The sequence below is a fragment of the Chiloscyllium punctatum genome, chromosome 4, assembly GCF_047496795.1.
Source record: "Chiloscyllium punctatum isolate Juve2018m chromosome 4, sChiPun1.3, whole genome shotgun sequence".
Classification (NCBI taxonomy): Eukaryota; Metazoa; Chordata; class Chondrichthyes; order Orectolobiformes; family Hemiscylliidae; genus Chiloscyllium; species Chiloscyllium punctatum.
In genome coordinates, this window is record NC_092742.1 from 64,021,239 (window position 1) to 64,042,736 (window position 21,498).

General features: G+C 38.3%; 1 protein-coding gene across 13 annotated transcripts in view; it reads right to left on the reverse strand.

The window, feature by feature from the left end:
* Window positions 1-748: 748 nt before the first annotated feature.
* ralgapa1 (Ral GTPase activating protein catalytic subunit alpha 1) overlaps window positions 749-21,498 on the reverse strand; it is a 312,978-nt gene continuing 292,228 nt past the window's right edge. For 5 of the 13 annotated variants that reach the window (XM_072568892.1, XM_072568888.1, XM_072568893.1 and 2 more), the window contains 2 exons: window positions 3,361-3,475; window positions 749-2,168 (listed from right to left, as the gene is read on the reverse strand). In XM_072568892.1, the coding sequence (XP_072424993.1) occupies window positions 2,078-2,168; window positions 3,361-3,475 (206 nt within the window). In that variant the 3' untranslated portion in view covers window positions 749-2,077. Of the gene's footprint in view, window positions 2,169-3,360; window positions 3,476-21,498 lie in introns of those variants that run through there. The other 8 variants (XM_072568885.1, XM_072568887.1, XM_072568890.1 and 5 more) reach the window with 5 other exon arrangements.

Below are 21,498 nucleotides of genomic sequence, written 5' to 3' on the forward strand. Positions count from 1 at the left end.
TTCTTCCATATCAAGCCCCTTTCACTTGATTAAAACGTAATTCTAACTTTGCTTAGTTGTGATGGCTGGCAGCTGAAACAGTCAGAATGCAAGAGTAGGTATTGCTGGGACTACAAGGAACCCAGAGAAGATGATCATGGCAACCTGAGATAGGTAAATCCCTGACTTTCAGGGAGTGATTGGAGATCCAAGGGAGGAGAAATGGGAGAAACTGGCCTTTGGAGTGCAAGTAGGGAGGAACAAAGGAGTCTTACATCTTGGGCTAGTGAGTGCCAAGATTGATTACCAACTCCCTTCCTTCCCCTCATTTTATTGGAAGTGAATTGAGGTCCTTCCTATAATTACCACGAAATTGGGCAGTTCAGCTGGCAGGCATCTAATCTACTCCCCACTCTGTATTACATGGAACAGGTTGGGGTGGGCAGAAAGATAGTGGGCTGAGCACCTGACATTTTACTTGCTCTCCTACCGAACATATTCCTGTCAGGAGAGCAGTAAATATTCCAAAAAATTTATTAAAGCAAGCATTAGCAATACTTTGATACTTGAGAATATTTCAATAATGTTGAAAATATATGAAATGGAACGGAAAAAATAATTAATTAGTGAATTACGGTACATTAGATATTTATTGGTTTCCCTTTGTGCTTTGACATTTCTCAATATAGCAAGACATTTCAGAGTTCTGAAAGACTACATAATAGCATTCTCCATTTAAGACTTGCTAACAAAAATTTCCACAAGTAGACATGGTAAGAATATTTTTTATTGCAATATTAAACAGCGCATCTTCAGCCATTACAAATTTTTATAGACAACTACATAAATGACAATACATAATATATTTTATCATATGATATTTACACATGCAGTTAGTACTGACATCATGCTACATACTGTTAGTAGTAACATTGCAAGTCACCTACAAAATAATGTTTCCTTGTAGGAAAATACATTTGATAAGCTGGAATATGCATTTTGTTGCATTTCAGCAATTTAAAGTTGACTCAATTCAAGTTGAACTGGTTATACAGACACACTTAAATGATCCCTTTTCTCCTTAATGAATATATCACAGAAAATTGAAAACATATTTGAGTGCAAATCCTGTAAGAGTGCATATCCAAACACATCCAGAATTCTCATCATTCCAGCAATAACTTGGCCTCTTACCAGATTTCACCTACAGTGTTTTTTCTACAGTTTCTTGGTTGGAAGCCATGCACAAGTAAATAGTTTAACTCAGCAGCATTTTCAGCATTTTTAAGATTATATATATTTATATATATATATATGTCAGTGTTTAAAATAAAAGCAAGTCCATATATTTCCTCTTGATTTTCTTTTGTCAAGCTATGTTTTATAGCTGAAATGCTAAGAGACCATTTACATTCCTTGGAAAATTCATACTTATAATTTAAAATGAAAATATTCTGTACATGTTTTGTGCCATAAGATTGATTTGGTGAATATATTTTGAAACAACTTTACATCTACATAAAAACTGAAAACTTACTATACATTCCTGAATTGTGCACAAGTAATCTGAAATGTTTCTACTGTAAAACAAAACTGTACAAAGTACACAATATACAGCCAAGCAAGACTGTTGTAATTTCCTAGTGATGGTACCCGATAACAAATGGGTCATTCAACTTAACTAGCCAAATACAATTCAACAAGAAAATGTTTTTCAAAACAGTAAGTGTGATTAAAAGTGCAGTAAATATACAGATACGTAATCAAGTAGGTGCAAGGTAGTTGCACTGTACAACCAAGCGTAGATTAGATTGCTAAAATATATATTTTGGTAAGCTAAAAATAGAACTCCAGTGTTCTTAATAAAAAGTAGTTTACAAGAAACAGGTATTAAACTGCATATGGAGTGGTAACACACAGTTACTAAATTAGCAAGAGGCAAAAACATTTGGCTTAAGCAGTAAAATAATAAGTAAAAAAAGAACACATTGATTTATGGCTAGTGAATTAGGAGTGTAACTTTTTGTTATGATGTGGTCGTTAAGATTTATTAGCCGAACCAGACGAGCGCCGCAATTTCATCGACATACGACTCTTGCTAGCACGAGGTGACATTGGAGAGGCTAAGTCGATCCCGTCCGCCCCCTGTGCTGCAGGACTTTCGGCCTGCTGACTCTCTGGGCATGAGCCTGCAAAACAGTACAAGGAAAATATTATTTATATACAAGCTATTGTTGGGAATTTTCCATCAACTATTGCTCTTTGTAAAGAGATTTAAAGAACTTTAAAGAACTTTTAACTTTTCTGAGGCTTATACTAAATGTTTCAGAATTTTACAAGCTTTTGAAGTGCCATAAGCATGTTTGCAGAATTTATTTAACTCATGCATACTTAATTCCACTGAGAAAGGAACAAGGATATGCATGCTCCAAAGAAGAATAGTAAATGTGAACAATCAAATAGCTTTCAGCCAATACCAGAAAAATGCAAGAGCAAGAAATTAATTCCATGTTAGAAAGTGACTACACAGTGTCAAGTGAACCAGTCCTGATTTAGTGAGAACAAAAAGAGAAATGGATTTTCTTCTGCAGGGCTTCATAAGTCAGCAGAATTCATTAATGAATTAAAATGAAATGGTTTGGGCACTACATCATTGAGATTAAACCAGAAAGACACGTTTTCTGTTCTGAGTAAAGATGGAAATATGGAAGGTAAAAAGTAAAAATACATTCAATAAGCAAAAACAATGTCAAAAATAACATACCAAAAACATCCTAACATAAATTTAAAAGCAAAAAAAATACTAAACTCGGAAATTAGGCCTACCAGTTTAGCACATTGACACTGAACTGTGTATTACACAAATTACAAAATATCTGAAACGATATAGAAGCTTGACTAAATCTGCAACATAACTGATTGCAATTAAGCTTAATTAAAGTCAATTAATTTGGACTGATGAGATTGATCATAAAATGTATTACAACAATACCATTGTTGTAAACCAGAGTTTTCTTGGAAGCATGTTCGGTTTAGTTTATGTAAACCTCAGTGAAAGACTCAGAACACATCGGAGATAAATTTCAAATGAAAGGCAAACAACTTAGCTATGTAATTAAATCTCCATTCACTTAAATGAGTAAAATATAATTTTGACTTTAAATTAGCAAGAATAAATTACGTCCTCTACAGTCCAAATTAAAGTATTATCTGGACTGGAAATGTAATTTAATGAAATTACTCAAAACTACAGAAATGTATTGATTGGTTCCCTTTTTAAAGAACATGTAAAGTAAACTAAATATTTATAAGTTACAAATATATTTAGGAGCTAGAAATGACAGGCTGAAGGAAGTTTTGTTTAAATTTTGCACAGCATACCATTCATAGCTAGCGTGAAAGACCTTCCGTTTCAAGCCTTTGCCCTTTACCTTGATGAGGCCAATGTTTTCTAGTGGAGGTTTGGGAAGAAGAAGAAATATCACAGCATTTCTTTCTTTAAAGTGAAGAAAATGAAGCAAAAAATGAATTGGACAAGAAGGGGAGAAAAGGGAAAAAGAGAACAGGCGTGAGAAATGATACAAATAGTAAAAGTTGAAGGGTATTAATAATAAATGTGCAGAACAGAGAGATAATGAGCAGAAATCCTGACGCCAAACCCACCAGCTACTTCAAAACAGAAGTTACAGCTGACAATTACACAGTGGACAAAGCACGATATTCAGAGAACAATAACTTGAATATTATATACTCTTTAAAAAACCAAAAGAGACATATAGTTGGAATGCACAATTAGATTTTCTTTGCTTTGACTTTTCAGGCCGTGCCAGAGTCAGATTTAAAATACCAAATATTATGGTTGGAGCAAGCATATCAACAATACAAAGATGATCCATTAAAACACTACACCCAAACTGGAAGTCTACACATCTCTTAACAGCATTGGAGTAAGCACCTACATGTAATAGAATTTATCTCTGAGTGTGTCACACAACAGTAAGTATATCTAGGAAGGGATGTGTCTTGAAGCATTCCACTGACTCAAGATTCTCATTTCAGTCCAGCAATTTCAATCGAGATGTTCATATTATGGAGGTTAAGAGTCTCCAGGGACTGTACTTCAATAGGAAATGTTAGTTAGCATCAAAACACAAATCCTGGTTTATTTTTAAATGCTTGCTGAACATTCTGGATTCTACTGAGAAGAGCACATTCATTAAAATACAAATACAAAATTATATGTTCAGCGTAAACATCTGTGGGAGGCTGAATAAACACTTAAAAAGTATCAGTTTACAATGATAATTTCCTTACATATTACTATATAGCTAATACTTGCAATAGAGACAAAGACAAAGATGTTCATATAATATTCAAAATGCTCATTATGCAAACTAAGCATTCAAAGAGGTACATAATTGATCGATATGGACTTCAGTATGGCATTCGACAACGTTCCCCATGGGAGACTGGTTAGCAAGGTTAGATCTCATGGAATGCAGAAAGAACTACTGATTTGGGTACAGAACTGGCTTGAAGGTAGAAGACAGATGGTGGTGGAGGAGGGTTGTTTTTCAGACTGGAGCCCTGTAACCAGTGGAGTGCCACAATGATCAGTGCTGGGTCCACCACTTTTCGTCATTTATATAAATGATTTGGATGTGAGCATAAAAGGTATAGTTACTAAGTTTGTAGATGACAACAAAAATTGGAGGCATAGCGGACAGCAAAGGTTACCTCAGATTACAAAGGGATTGGAGTTTAATTCAGATAAATGCGAGGTGCTGCGTTTTGGGAAAGCAAATCTTAGCAGGACTTGTATACTTAATGGTTAGGACCGAGGGAGTGTTACTGAACAAAGAGACCTTGGAGTGTATGTTCATAGCTCCTTGAAAGTAGAGTCACAGGTAGGTAGGATAGTGAAGAAGGTATTTGGTATGCTTCCCTTTATAGGTCAGAGTATTGAGTACAGGAGTTGTGAAGTCATGTTGCAGCTGTACAGGACATTGGTTAGGCCACTTTTAGAATATTGTGCGCAATTCTGGTCTCCTTCCTACTGGAAGGATGTTGTGAAACTTGAAAGGGTTCTGAAAAGATTTACAAGGATGTTGCCAGGGTTGGAGGATTTGAGCTATGTGGAGAGGCTGAATAGGCTGGGGCTGTTTTCTCTGGAGTGTCGGAGGCTGAAGTGTGACCTTATCAAGATTTATAAAATCATAAGGGACATGGATATTATAAATAGACAAAGTCTATCCCTCTGAGGTGGGGGAGTCCAGAACTAGAGGGCATAGGTTTAGAGTGAGAGGGGAAAAATATAAAAGGGACCTAAGGGGCAACGTTTTCATGCGGAGGGCGGTGAATGAATGGAATGAGCTGCCAGAGGAAGTGATGGAGGCTGGTACAATTGCAACATTTAAAAGGCATCTGGATGGGTGTATGAGTAGGAAGGGTTTGGAGGGATATGGGCTGGGTGTTGGCAAGTGGGACTAGATTAGGTTGGGATATCTGGTCGGCATGGACGAGTTGGATTGAGGGGTCTGTTTCCGTGCTGTACATCTCTATGACTCTATGGCACTGTAGCAATAGGAACAGGGTAATTGCTACAAATGCCAGAGCATTTATGCCAATTCATGTTGGAATTATAATTTCCCATATCAGATATACCAACATGCCTTTTTCAGATAGGTAGATAGAAGAGGGATAAGAGATCAATGTGACTATTTTAATGAATTCAGTTTTAATGGATTGCTCTGCTTAAAAAAAAAGTTTACTTGAAAGAGGAAAGATCAATTGATTTAGGATCCAAGGCAGTTAATAAACCTGCAGCCAAATCCAACAAGATTGTTCGGCAAAATGACTGAGAACTTAATCTAATGGCTGCCTAGTTTATGTCAAATAAGCTTGAAAAAGCTGTTAAACCAACAACTGTTCTGTGGAGAATGTTAATTTACTCACCACAGATGCATTCATAGTTACTTATGAAGATAGCACTTTTCCAATTAACAAGAACATTCTCTGCAGCTGTATGGAGAAAATGTCCCATTAAATCTAAACAGATTATAGTTCCTTCTCCGCTCAATCTCCAAAATTAAGTGGAAAGCCTTATTCGGAATACAATTTCAATTCTTTCCAGAGGACAGCAGTCGAGCACATTTAAACTCAAACAGTTTCATTATAGAACATAAAGTAAAGTAGGAATCAGAGTAAAGGAAATGCTTTAAATTCTCTTTCAGGAGAGTCACCATGCACATCACACTTTGTTTTGGAGGGTAGTAATTCCCAAATGTGCAAATGTGGTAGTCGTTTCATCTGCTGGAAGATCCTATAACAGTAGATTAAATGAATGATCCAATGTTTTTTTTTGTTAGTAGATCGAAACAGGAATAATGACTGTGACATTAGGGAAACTCTATCCTCCTCAGACTTTTAGCATCCAATTGAACCAAACTATAGACTACACCTATATTTACTGAAGAATGAATAATGCTAGGTATTGAAGTTCTGAAAAATTTAGGTAGCAATTATAATTTAAACATTTTCAATTATGAAAGTGACACTTCAACTGGGTCAAAGACACACTTGCAAAGTGAGGTGGACCCAGAGATAGCAACACTCAAGACAGCAGATGTGAAGAGAACATGGACAGACAGCAGCATCTAAAATAATTATCCAGTCCAGTTTCAATGCCTCAGAGTTTACCAACAATGTTCTGACAGAAATCAAAGCACCACATTATAGCAAAAATAAATCAGTGACTGTCTAGGGAATATTTTACTTCCTGATCTTTCAAATCTTGTCTAACTTGGTAATAATTATGTTCTTACAGGTCGGAATAAAGTTTGCTAGCAATAATAAAATTTATTGGGGGCTGTAATCTTTATTAATTATAAATTGAAAAATAAAAGGGTCAGATGCTGGGTTGTGCTTGCAGAACGTGGAAGCTCTTGGATGTCAATATGGTCTAGGGAAAATGCATCTGCTGTAAATGTATGCAGCTTCAGGAGTGTTGGTTTATTCAGAGTTTGACACTGAGCTACAGACACTGCAGCACATCTGGGAAGGATGAAAAATGGCCTGCACACTGTTCCAGATGTCTACACCCTCAGTGTGTTCTGATTTGGTCACTGGCCAGGACAGTGTGACTCTAAGTAAGGCAGGTATAGGGATCGACAACATTAGAAGTAAAAGAAGCTCAACCTTTGCAATGGTCCAATAGGTTCAGTGAGCTTGCAGTCAGTATGGGTTAAAGTAGGGGCTGCAGGGTGGATGAGCAAACTGACCATTGTATTGGAGTCCATTAACACAGGGGTAATAATTAGGAATACAGTGGTATAATCAAGGGGATAGAAATAGTTCTCTGCAGCCAAGTTTAAAAGCTCAGATACTAATTTGCCTGTCTGTACCAGGGTTTAAGACATCTGCTCTGAGCTGGAGAGGAACTTGCTGCAGGTTGTGTTCTATGCAGGTATTAGGTATGGCTATAAAGCAGCTTCTATTTAGGGAACAAAGGCAGCCAGGAAACAAATTGAAAAAGCAGAATCCCAAAGGTAATAATCTCTGAATTGGTACCTGACACATGAGCAAATTGACCTATGGCAAATAAGATTCTAGCGCTCCAAAGATTGGTGTGGGAAACGGGTTTTGATTCTCGGAGCACTGATTGGGTCTGTACTGAGTAAAGTAGGAGCCTTACCAATGGGATAGTCCTCATCTGATCCATGTTGAGGTGAATGTTCCAGTGAATCATAATATTAGGGCTGGAGATAGGCCTTTAAACTAAATGGAAGGTGAATCAAATGCAGGAAGATGGGATTAAAGAAAGAAAACAAGGCAACTGTTAAGGTGGCAATACAGGAAGTGATTATCAGAAGCAGGCAGGAAGGGACAGACATACAAACAAGAATGTGCTGACAAATAAGCCAAAGATTGCAAAAGATGACAAAAAAATGAAAGCAAATAGTATTAGTAACAATAAACAAATTGACAGTTCAAATAGCAATGAACATTTATGACCTGATGGTCATTACAAAGACATGGCAACAAGATGATAAAGGCCGAGACAGAAATATTCAAGGGTATATGACATTTCAGAAGGGCAGGAAGCTAAGTAAAGGTGAAAGAGTAGCTACAGATGATATTTGTACAATAGAAATAAGGATGATCTTCGTTCTAAAGGCCAAGATGTACAATCAGTTTGGGTAAAGAAAGAAACAGCAAAGGAAGGTAAGTTACATGTGGAAGTAGTTCATAACCTCTTAATAGAAACCATGCTGTAGGATGATGCGTACAAGAAGAAATAAGGGCAATTACAGAAAGATATGGTAATAATCGTGGGTGATTTTAATATGCATGTAGATTCAGCAAATCAGATTGAAAGAGGTAGCTTGGGAAATGAGCATTTATCAGGATAATTTCTGCAGCCAAACAGAGAACAGGTAACTCTAGAACTGGTAATAGATTAGATTAGATTACTTACAGCATGGAAACACGCCCTTCGGCCCAACAAGTCCACACCGACCCTCCGAAGAGCAACCCACCCAGACCCATTTCCCTACATTTACCCCTTCACCTAACACTATGGGCAATTTAGTACGGCCAATTCAACTAACCTGAGGTGGGCATTGAACCTGAGTCTCTGGTGCTGTGAGGCAGCAGTGCTAACTACTGTGTCACCGTGCCACCCACTAATGTACAATGAACTGAGATTAGTTTATGGCCTTCTAATAAATTCATCCCTAGCTAGCAACGATGATCAAATGAGTGAATTGTGCACACAGTTCAGGGCAGATGAGTGGGTCTCATGCTAGTGGTTTATTTTTAAGTAAGGGAAATTCTGGGGCATGAAGGCAGCAGGCTAACATGAATTGAGAAATTAGATTAAGGGATAGGTCCATGGAGATACAATGGCAGAAATGTAAGGAGATATTTCATACCTCTGCAGATTGTTATACTGAGCATGTCAGAAGACAGAATGAAATCTCACTTAACAGATCATTTTTGAAGTTGGTTAATGCGTGGTGGTTAGTTACTATAATATATTCGTACATGGTTGCATATGTTCTTTAACAAGAGAACATAAGTTTATTGCAGAAAAGAAATGAACATAGTGTTATTCAAAAAGATAAAACAGTTAGAAAGATCATAACACAAACATCAAAACAAAGTTTCAACCTGTTTCCCCAACATTACTCTTTACAAAAGCACAATCTCTGAGAAATATTGCTCACTTCTTAGCTTGTTAAATCTTTACTCAACGAACACTTCATCCAGTTTCCTTTTGTTGGGTTATTGAGATCATTTAAAAAAAAGACTCCTTTCAGAGTCTGTTGGCGTGAACTTTTCAGAGTTATGATAGCCAAAACTTTCTCAATTTAACAAATGAAAGATTCCTGTCCAAAGTGTCCTGTCTTGGAAGTTCCACAGGCTAGGAACCACTTACAATGATATGACTGGCCCCCGTGAACTGACTAGCTTCTCCTGCCTCCTGTTCTGAACTGAACTCTGCATACTTCTTAATTTAAAAGCTTTGAACTTACTGGTTTTATGTTTTTATTCTGCCTGTCATAAACCCAACAATATAAATATTTCATCCATTAACACTACAGGGATTCTCCCAGACACTACACTGAAATCACATGCTTTCTGGGAACTGATTGTTTAGGTCACTGTTCCAAATTTACTTCCAGGTCTTTTTAATAGAACTAACTCACATTCATCTGCCTTTACTTTGAATATGTTATACATATTTGTAAGATATATTCCAAGGAGAAAGATATACTTTAGGGAAAGGATACACTGTTCTTCACTATATAAGGATAGTATCCAGGAGTATCAAATACAAAAAGCACATACTACCACCTACATTAGTTGCAGATCAGAAGATTGGATAGAACATAAAAAATAGCAAAGAAAAAGGATAAAAGTTGCAAGGAAAAGAATAATAATGGAAAAATTAAGAGTATGAGAGAAAGACAACTAGAAATATGAAAACAGTTAAGTTTCTACAGATATTTAGAAGTGAAAACAGTAATGTAAATGTTTTTTTACACAAGGAGAGTCTGATGAATTAATAATAGTTAATAAATAAATGGTAGATGAATTGAATAGATATTTTGCATCTGTCTTCAATGAAGATGATGCATATAATTTTCAAGAAATAAGTATGAATTAAGAGCTTAAAGGGAGTAGAACTAAAACCTGACATGTTCCCACATCATAATGGAAATCATTCCAAAGTCAAAAATTGCTGTTGAGATATTAATTTTAATTTTCCAAAACTTCCTAGATTCTGAAAAGGTCTGATGTGATTAAGAAATAGTGAATGTAAATCTGGTATTTAATAAATTTGGGATGCAGAAACTAGGAAACCACAGGTCAAATATCTGTCAACGGGAAATATGTTGGAACCCGTTACAAAAGAAATTGCAGCAGGCATTTTGAAACTTGTATTCAGTTAGGGTCAACATTCTTTCATGGAAGGGAAAAACTTTTTGACTAATTTATTAGAGATTATTTATTAAAGATTTTCAGGATCTATCAAGCAATGTGAATTAAGGGGAATCTGTGGATGTGGTATACTTAAGATTTTTAAAGAGAAATTTATTAAAGTGCCACATCAAGTGCCACTGCATAAATTAAGAACTCATAGTGTAGGGTAACATATTGCCATAGAGAGGGGCTCAGTTAGATAACAGGGACTGGAACGTAGGCATAAATGGGTCATTTTAGATTGGCAAAATTGAATGAGGAGTGCCACAGGGATCAGAAATGGGAACTCACATTTTCACAATCTCTATTAATGACCTGGATGACAGAATCAAATAAATGGTGCAGAAACTGAAACTACTGGAGAAACTCAGCAGGCCTGGCAGTATCTGTAGAATGATTAGGCAAAAGTGAGGACTCCAGATGCTGGAAATCAGAGTCTAGATTAGAGTGGTTTGGAAAAGCACAGCTGGTCAGGCAGCATCCAAGGAGCAGGAAAATCGACATTTCGGGCAAAAGCCCTTCATCAGGAATGAAGGCAGGGAGCCTCCAGGGTGGAGATCTCTTTGCAGAATGATTGCAGAGTTAATGTTTCAAGTCTAATGACCCCTGTTCAGATCTGATAGTAGTTAGGAAAAAACAAATTTATGGTTGATTTTACAGAATCATAGCATGCCTACATTGTGAAAGCAGCTAAAAATGTGTTGCTGGAAAAGCACAGCAGGTCAGGCAGGCTATTTGACACATCAAGTCCACACCAACCCTCTGAACAGCATCCCTCCCAGACCTACCCCTCTACCCTAACCATGTAACCCTGCACATCCCATACCTAACCCACCTAGTCTACACACCTTTGGACATAATGAGCAATATAGCATGCCCAAAACACCGAATGTGCACGTTTGTACTGTGGAAGATTTTCTGAAGACACAACGGTAGGTAGGAAAGTAAGTTGCCAAGAAGACATAAGGTATCTACAAAGAGACACAGATAGGTGAGTAATCAAAATTTTGGAGCATGAAATGTAGTGTGGGAAAATGTGAACTTGTCCATTTTGGCAGAAAGATAAAAAAAAGCATATTATTTAATGAGGAGAGATGGCACAATTTTAAGTATCTTATATAAGCTTCCTCCTTTTTCTTTAACAAATTCTTGATATCTCTTGACATCTGGAGTTCCCTGGATTTGCTGCCTTTGCCCTTCACTCTTGGAGGAACACGCTGCTCCTAAATGCTCACTGTATTACTTTTAAAAGACTCCCAGTTTCCAAATGTAGACCTATCTACAAGTAGCTGCTATGCAAGTATTTGCCAAATCCTATCTAGTGATATTAAAATTGGCCTTCCTCCAATTTAGACACATCTTCGTCATTATCCTTATCTGGAGTAATGTATGTAGTTTTGGTCCCCTTATGTAAGGAAAATATTATTTCATTGGAGGAATTGAAAGAAGGCTCACCTGGGTGACTCCCAGCATGGAAGGATTGTCTTGAAGTTGGGACTCTATTCACTGGAGTTTAGAAGAATGAGAGGTAATCACATTAAAACATGCACAACTTTTAAGGGGCTTGACAGGATAAATGCTGAGAGGATGTTTCCCCTCATGAGAGAGTCTAGTACCAGAGTACACAGTCTAAGAATAAAAGACCAAGATAGAGTCATAGAGATGTACAACATGGAAACAGACCCTTCGGTCCAACTCGTCCATGCCGACCAGATATCCCAACCCAATCTAGTCCCACCTGCCAGCACCCGGCCCATATCCCTCCAAACTCTTCCTATTCATACACCCACCCAGATGCCTTTTAAATGTTGCAATTGCACTAGCCTCCACCACTTCCTCTGGCAGCTCATTCCATACACGTACCACCCTCTGCGTGAAAACGTTGCCTCTTTGGTCTTTTTTATATCTTTCCCCTCTCATCCTAAACCTAAGCCCTCTAGGTCTAGACTCCCACACCCCAGGAAAAAGACTTTGTCTATTTATCCTATCCTTGACCCTTGTGTTTTTTAAACCTAAGGTCATCCCTCAGCATCGGACGCTCCAGGGAAAACAGCCCCAGCCTATTCAGCCTCTCCCTACACCTCAAATCCTCCAACCCTGGCAACATTCCTGTAAATCTTTTCTGAACCCTTTCAAGTTTCACAACATCCTTCCAATAGGAAGGAGACTAGAATTGCACGCAATATTCCAAAAGTGGCCTAACCAATGTCCTGTATAACTGCAACATGATTGCCCAACTCTGACCAATAATGGAAAGCATACCAAAAGCTTTCTTCACTATCCTATCTACCTGCGACTCTACTTTCAAGGAGCTATGAACCTGCACTCCAAGGTCTCTTTGTTCAGCAACACTCCCTAGGACCTTACCATTAAGTGTATAAGCCCTGCTAAGTTTTGCTTTCCCAAAATGCAGCATCTCACATTTATCTAAATTAAATTCCATCTGCCATACCTCAGCCCACTGGCCCATCTAATCAAGATCCCATTGTAATCGGAGGTAACCTTCTTCACTGTCCACTACACCTCCAATTTTGGTGTCATCTGCAAACTTACTAACTGTGCCTCTTTTGCTCACATCCAAATCATTTGAAGAGGAATTTTTTCTGTCAGAGGGTTGAGTTTCTTTGAAAGATGTTACCACAGAATCTGTGTGGGCAGAGTCCTTGTGTATATCTAAGGTTGAGATAGATTGATTCTTGATCAATAGAGAAATCAAAAGTCCTGGGGAAAACACAGGAATGTGATCACGAGGAACAACCACAATTCTATTGAATGGCAAAGCATGCTTAAGTGGTTAAATGGCCCACTCCCAGTCCTATTTCTTATGGTATTATGGTCTTGGGTTTTGGCAGTGTTATCTAAATGATACAGAAGGAAAGGTGAGTTAGAAGGTTCTGATTTAATGTATAACAATGTTTGCTGCAATGTGAATGTCATAATTAAAATTTTAAGGGGGAGTATAGTTATTAGCATTCATGTTCTTTGATTTTTATGCAGTAATATTATTTGGATTTACACTATGAACCTCGCAGTCTTATCTATTTACTAACTATTTGGGCCTCACATTAATACAAAACGCCACTGGTCTCTACGGAGATCATAATACTTAGCATTATTGGCTCTGCTACTTTTAATGACCATGTACCATTGAGGATAAATGTCAATCTGATCAAAATATCATTGTCTATGTCCTATTTGACACTAAGGGCAGAACCTTAACACAACAGACTTGCATGCAGCTGACAAACCTGAATTTTTGCCATTGCACTTCTAACAGCTACAATATTAGCATTTAGCTTCTGGGCTTCTTGACTAATCACCATGTGTGGGATGACACAGTACCTGTTAAAGACTAGACTTCTAGTCAAAGAGATACTCAGATTAGAATGACTGAACTGTACATTTATTGCTGAACCTTCAGCAACCATAGAAATGGCATCCTCACCAGGTCTCCGACTTTTACCCGGAGATCCTGTTGAGACATCTGAAGGACTGAAGTGAGATTATGTGCAGTAAGCTCTTTGGATCTGGATACAGTACACTAAAGTAATTCATGATTTCAGAAAGAGATGAGAAATGTGTGTCAAAATGCATAAATCCTCCACACACTGGCTTTTCCAGCATTCTCCTGCACACCTCTCAGGTTAAAGGTGGCACAGTGGCTCAGAGGTTATCACAGCTTCCTCAAAGCGTCAGGGACACAGGTTGGATTCCAGTCTCTGACCACAGTCTGTGTGTAGTTTGCACATTCTCCCATGGGTTTCCTCTGGGCACTCCAGTTTTGTCTCACAGTCCAAAGATGTGCAGGTCAAGTGAATTGGCAATGCTAAATTGCCCATAATGTTAGGTGGATTAGTCAGAGGGAAATGGGTCTGGATGGGTCACTCTTCGGATTGTCGGTATGGACTTGTTGGGCTGAAGGGCCTGTTTTACGCTGTAGGGAATCTAATCTAATCAATACATCTCGCAACTCCAAGTACTGCTCTCTCATAGCACCTCTTCATATCCTCATCCTCAAAGCCAGCATTGAAATTCACCAATCTTTGTGTCATCTCACTCAGGTTTAGCCGCTTTCCACTATGTTGTTCTTCCCTCCTCCATAAATAATTCATTTCTTATACTCCGTTCTCTACCTTCTCTCCTTGCAAGAAATGCAGAACTCCATGAAGGAACAGAAAACCAGAGCAGGACCTCCAGAGAGCCTGAGGGCCAATGGCTCTGCATGCTACATGGTAAACCGGGAAGTTTCTGTCTCTGTTCCATGTGGATACAGATATCAGTTATGACTGATCATGAATGCCTAAACATTATGAAGCACTAGTGCTCACATGGGAAGAGACAGGTGCCTGCAGACCCTATTTTGGGGTCTCACCAACTTTGTGATGTGCTCATTTCCTCTGCCTGGTGGAGTGATTGAAGCGCAGGCCACTACTGCTCCTATTGCTCTTCTTGTTCTGAATGAAAAACCCAAGATAGAACTGCATATACTTTTCCCATGCCACAAAGTGCAGACCATCAGTAGGGGAACGTAAGTCAAGGTGAATGAAGTTCAAGACATAAGAGGTGTCTTCTATGAAGTTGGAAATCGGCTATTAAACGGTGAAAGCACATTGTTAGAAGTGCTCTGAGAACCAGTCCCTCACCTTGGATTGGCAGTTCTATTGAGAAAACACTCCACACTGCGACCTTGCCTGGTACCTTCCACAGAACTAAGTAAACCTATGCATAGGGTGTTAAAGTTAGAATGTTGGGTTAAGTACAGAGTTAATTGGTCATTTAAAAATTAGTTACTTATGAGCAGTTCGACTTGCATTTGTGCTTGCCTGCAAACCACTTGAATAAAACCTGGAAGTGATCTAAATCAAGCAGAGTTCATTGACACTTTTGGGGTTTAACTTCCTGAACACACCTGAACAGTTAAAATTCTGCTCCAAGTTTCATTTTTTAAAATTAATTCTATCTAAGTCAATTTCCAATGGCCCACTATCCATAACGAATCGAATTCAAAATCTGTGTCTTTGCCTACAATTTCCACTTAGTGTTTTTCTCCCTGCCTTTATACCTCTTCCAGCCCCATGTTAATGTCTGCTCACCTGACTCTGGCCTCATTTTCCCCTGTTCTAGTTCTCGCTTTCTAATCTTTTTTGTTATAGGACTTTCAAGTACCTGAGCCTCATACTTTTGGATCCTCACTAAAACTTACCACATCTTACTTCTCTCTCCTCAGTCACCTCAGGAGTCAGTTAGTTCAGCTGGCTGAATGGATAATTTGGATGCAAAGTGATGCCAATAGTGTTCACGTGTACAATTCCCACACTGAAGTTACCAGGAAGGACTCTCCTTCTCAACCTTTCCTCTTGCCTGAGCCATGGTCTCCCTCAGGTTAAACCACCTGTCATCGCTCTCTAATAAAGGAAAAGCCCTATGGTTTGCTAAGACTACGGCAACCTTACATCTACAGTCATCTCCTTCAGCTCTTCACCCTTCTGCGATCCCTAACCTCACCTGCGTTGAGAGATACTTTGGACATGGTATAATTGCAAACTCAAGATTACTCCTAACTCTTTATTTACCATCCAGTAACTGTATCCACAGAGAAACCTTTGAAGGCCAGAGGTTTGTTTTAAATTTTAGTTTTGAAACTTTCAAAAGAAAACAAATAACAACTTGAATTCCTATAGTGTCTAACATTGTAAAACAAGCTAAGTTAATTGACAAAGCATTAACAAGCAAAATTTTAATGCTCAGCATTGAGCCATTAGGACACATTACAAAAGACTTTGATCAAAGAGGTAGGTTCTAAGCAAAATCTTAAATGAGGAAAGAGATGTAAAAGTGCAGAGAAAAATTCCATAGTTTAGGGGCTTGACAAATGAGGGCTGCAGATCTGGAGACGTCATGAGGAATTTAAGACAAGAATTTTAAAATGGAGTCAGTGCTTAATTAGGAGCTAATGTAAATCAGTAAATGAAGAAGTGATTAAATGTGGGGTTTTCTTAATGCAATTAGTTTTTGCATTGCATGTAATATTGAAGAGAAATCTCACTTGTGAAATTACAGCTGTTTCAGTTGTGAAGAACTGCAGTTAAAACTAGGATATTATGGCATATGGTGGAAAACGCCTCAACAGATTATCCTTTGTATTTAATCACGGCAATACTTCTCTTTCACTTAATGCTGTAGTTAATTCGACAAAATGCTACAATTCTTCTCATGTTATCAAAGGGTTAAAGGACATTGGGTCAAGTTAGGTCATGTATAGCAGAGCTTTAGATGACTTCAAGTATATGCTGGCTAGGACATACTGAACAGGCCAGCAGTATGTTGAATAGTTACATGTAGATGTAATACAACGCATGGATGAGTGTTCCATCAGCAGGAAGCAGGAACGGAATTGAACGATAATGTAAAGGTGACATAGGTATAATCTAGGTGAATGAGGCAAATCAATTTTGATAACATGAGAAGAATTGTAACATTTGTAGAATTAACTACAGCATTAAGTGAGAGAGAAATATTGCCTTGATTAAATACAAAGAATAATATTTTGAGGCATTTTCCCCCTTCTGCCATAATATCCTAGTTTTAACTGCAATTCTTCAAAACTGAAAGAGCTGTAATTTCACAAGTGGGATTTCTCTTCAATATTACATGCAATGCAATAACTAATTGCATTAAGGAAACCCCACATTTATTGCCACATGGATGCAGACTTGTTGTTGTATTCTCTGGCATGAACATAACATAGCAATTCTCTATTCCATCCTTGTGTTGAGCAAGGAAAACTACTGACAGCAAGATTTTTCTTATGAGTGTAGACACGCCACAACCTCCAAAGAAATTAAAAAATCAGTGACTAGATAATAATTCACTTATACTTCTTATTGGTAATAAATTAATCACAATGAGTTTTCATACAGCATTATCAATTGTGGTTAATCATGTTTTGCAGTGTGTTTGAATATATTGTTAAAAATCACACATCACCAGGTTATAGTCCAACAGGTTTCATTGGAAGCACTAGTTTTCATCACTATCACCTGATGAAGGAGCGTCGCTCCGAAAGCTAGTGTGCTTCCAATTAATCTGTTGGACTATAACCTGGTGTTGTGTGATTTTTAACTTTGCACACCCCAGTCCAACACCGGCATCTCCAAATCATGAATATATTGTGATTGGTTAAATTCTCTTCAGAAACAATTTTGAATTGTGTCTTTAAAGTGACTTCCTCTTTTCAAAAAAAGATAATACAAGGCAGATTACACCATCTATATGCATAATATCAGAATGAAATTTTAGATCCACTAGTCTCTCCAAATATACAAACAAACTCAGGAGCTAAGGGTTTCTTTTTCATCTATGTGTTCATTTTAATTTTCTCATTTGATATTATGGATTGAAGTAGTAAGCTGAAAACTCAATGATGTCAACAGTGATAGTAACCCTGGCTACAAGCTCAAGGTTGCCTGGAGGAGAATGCCAAATTGAGAGTGTAAACTTTACCTTTGTGGCAAAATGAAAAAATAATTGAAAGGAAGTAAAGGGCATCTGACCTGTAACTTATATAATTGGTATGGATGAATGATCATTAGAGGTTTTCAGTTTTCTCATTTTGTAGAAGGATTTGACAAACCAAGTGCTTAGCTGGCCCATGCGAACTCTTGGTACAGCCTCGTAAGTCTACATTATCTCATAATCATGATCTATGTTACTAGTCTTGTAAATTCCTTAGCGTAAAGTCCCTATTCAAACACTTTAAAAATTATTCATAGAACTAGCTTTCACCACTTTTTCGGGATAGTTTAGACCCCAACAACTTGGTGAAAAAAAAAGTCTTCTCTCTCCTACAGCTGTTGCTCATTATTTCATATTTACGACCTCTAGTTATTGACCTATTCAACAGAAGGAATAATTCTCTATACTTACTCGTGAAAAATGTCTCTCTTTCAAAACCTTCAATAGGTCCCTCATAAACTTTCCTATTCCAAGAATAAAAGTCTTGATTTTTTTTAACCTATCTGCATAACGAAAGTCTGCCATCTCTGGTAGCTCTGATAATCTACACTTATATAGCTAAAAATCGCACAACACCAGGTCATAGTCCAACTGGTTTAGTTGTAAATACAAGCTTTCGGAATGCTACTCCCTAGTCAGGTAGCAGCGCCCTGAAAGCTTGGACTTCCAAATAAACCTGTTGGACTATAACATGGTGTTGTGCGATTTTTAACTTTGTCCATCCCAGTCCAACACCAGCACCTCCAGATCATGGCTACATCTATATAGTTTCTAAGAGACAAAAAAAAAACTGCAGATACTATCTGGCTTGCTGTGTTCTTCCAGTCTCCTACTTGTCTACTATATAGTTTCTAAGACTAACTATTAATCAATTGGATGCAACACAGAATTGTTATTTCACAACACTCCAACTGAGAACTAACTGGTATGATCTCTTTGCATTTGTATAATAAATATATCATTATTTATAAACCTAAACAACCTGTATGCTTTCTCAAATCACCTACTTCAATGATAACCCTGTAGATCAGATGGTAGTCAAAGGAAACGTACAAAAATTATGGCACTTGGATTAACAAGGTCTGTGTGACAAAGAATATGATTTAGAGTCATAGAGTCAGAGATGTACAGCATGGAAACAGACCCTTTGGTCCAACTCATCCATGCTGACCAGATATCCTAAATTAATCTAGTCCCATTTGCCAGCACTTGGGCCCACGTCCCTCTAAGCTCTTCCTATTGATGTACCTAAATGTTGTAATTGTACCAGCCTCCACCTCTTCCTGTGGCAGCTCATTCCATACATGCACCACCCTTTGCTTGAAAATATTGTCCCTTTTAAATCTTTCCACTCTCACCCTAAAACTCTGCCCTTTAATTCTAGACTCCCCAACCCAGGGAAAAGGCCTTGTCTATTTACCCTACCATGCCCCTCATGGTTTTATAAACCTCTATAAGGTCACCCAATAGCTCCAGGGAAAACAGCCACAACCTATTCAGTCTCTCCCTACAGTCCAAGGTCTCTAACCGTGGCAACATTCTTGTAAATCTTTTGTTAAACCTATCAAGTTTCACACTATCCTTCCTATAGGAGGGAGACCAGAATTGCACACAATATCCCAAGAGTGGCTTAACCAATATCCTGTACAGACACAATATGACTTCCCAGCTCCTATACTCAATGCTCTGACCTCCCAACTCCTCTACTCAATACTCTGACCAATAAAAGAAAGCATACAAAACGCCTTCTTCACTATCCTATATACCTGAGACTTCACTTTCAAGGAACTATGAACCTGCACTCCAAGGTCTCTTTGCTCAGGAACACTCCCCAGGACCTTACCATTAATGGATACATCTTGCCCTGATTTGCCTTTCCAAAATGCAGCACCTCACATTTATCTAAAATGAACTCCATCTGCCACTCCTCAGCCCACTGGCCTATCTGATCAAGATCCTGTTGTGCTGTGAGGTAACCTTCTTTGCTGTTGACTACACCTCCAATTTTGGTGTCATCTGCAAACCTGCTACCTATACATCCTATGTTCAGATCCAAATCATTCATATAAATGAAGAAAAGCAATGGACCCAGCACCGATCCTTGTAGCACACCATTGGTCATAGGCATCCAGTCTGAACACAACCCTCCACCACCTCCTGTCTTCTAGCTTTGAGCCAGTTCTATATCCAAATGGCAAGTTCTCCCTGTATTCCATGCGACCTAACATGCTAACCAGTCTACCATGAGGAACCTTGTTGAATGCCTTACTGAAGTCCAAATAGATCATGACCACCACCCTGCCCTCATCAACTTTCTTTGTTGTTTCTTCAAAAACTCAATCGTTAGCGAGACATGATTTTCCATGCACAAAGCCATGTTGACAATCCCTAATTAGTCTTGCCTATCAAAATACATGTAAATACAGTCCCTTAGGATTCCCTCCAAAAACTTGCCTACTGCCAATGTCACGCTCACTAGTCAATAGCTCCCTGGCTTTTCCTTACCACCTTACTTAAATACTGGCACCATATTAGCCAACCTCCAGTCTTCCAGCACCTCACCTGTGATATTGATGATCCAAATATCTCAGCAAGGGTCCAGCAATCACTTCCCTAGCTTCCCACAGAGTTCTCGGGTACACCTGATCAGATGCTGGGAATGTTTCCACCTTTATGCACTTTAAGACACTCAGCACCTCCTCCTCTGCAATATGGACACTTTTCATGATGTCACCATCTATCTCCCCACATTCTATGTCTTTTATGTCCTTCTTCACAGTAAACACTGTTGCAAAATACTCATTTGCTATTTCTCCAATCTCCTGTGGCTCCACACAAAGGCTGCCTTGCCTTTGAGGGCCCCTATTCTCTCCATAGTTACCCTTGGGTCCATATGTATTTATAAAATCCCTTTGGATTCTCCTTCCTTAACCCTATTTGCCAAAACTGTCTCATGTAGCCTTTTTGCCCTCCCAACTTCCCTCTTAACTATACTCCTAATGCCTTTATACTCTTCTAAGGATTCATTTGATTTCTCCTGTCTGTACCTGACACACGCTTCCTTCTTTTTCTTAACCAATTCCTCAACTTCTCTCAGTCATCCATATTTCCCTACACCTACCAGCCTTTCCTTTTTCACCCTAACAGGAATATATTGTCTCTGGACTCTCGTTATCTCATTTTTGAAGGCTTCCTATTTTCCAGCTGTCCTTTTACCTGTGAACACTTGACAATTCTTGCTTAATACCATCAATATTAGCCTCCCTCCAATTTAGAACTTGAACTTTTAAATCCTGTTTCTCCTTTTCCATCACTATTTTAAATCTAAAAGAATAATGGTCGCTGGCCCCAAAGTGCTCTCCCACTGACACCTCAGTCACCTGTCCTGCCTTATTTCCCAAGAGGAGGTCAGGCTTTGCAGCTTCTCGAGTGGGAACATCCACATAGTGAGTCAGAAAATTGTCATGTACACACTTGACAAATTCCTCTTCATCTAAACCCTGAACACTATGTTCA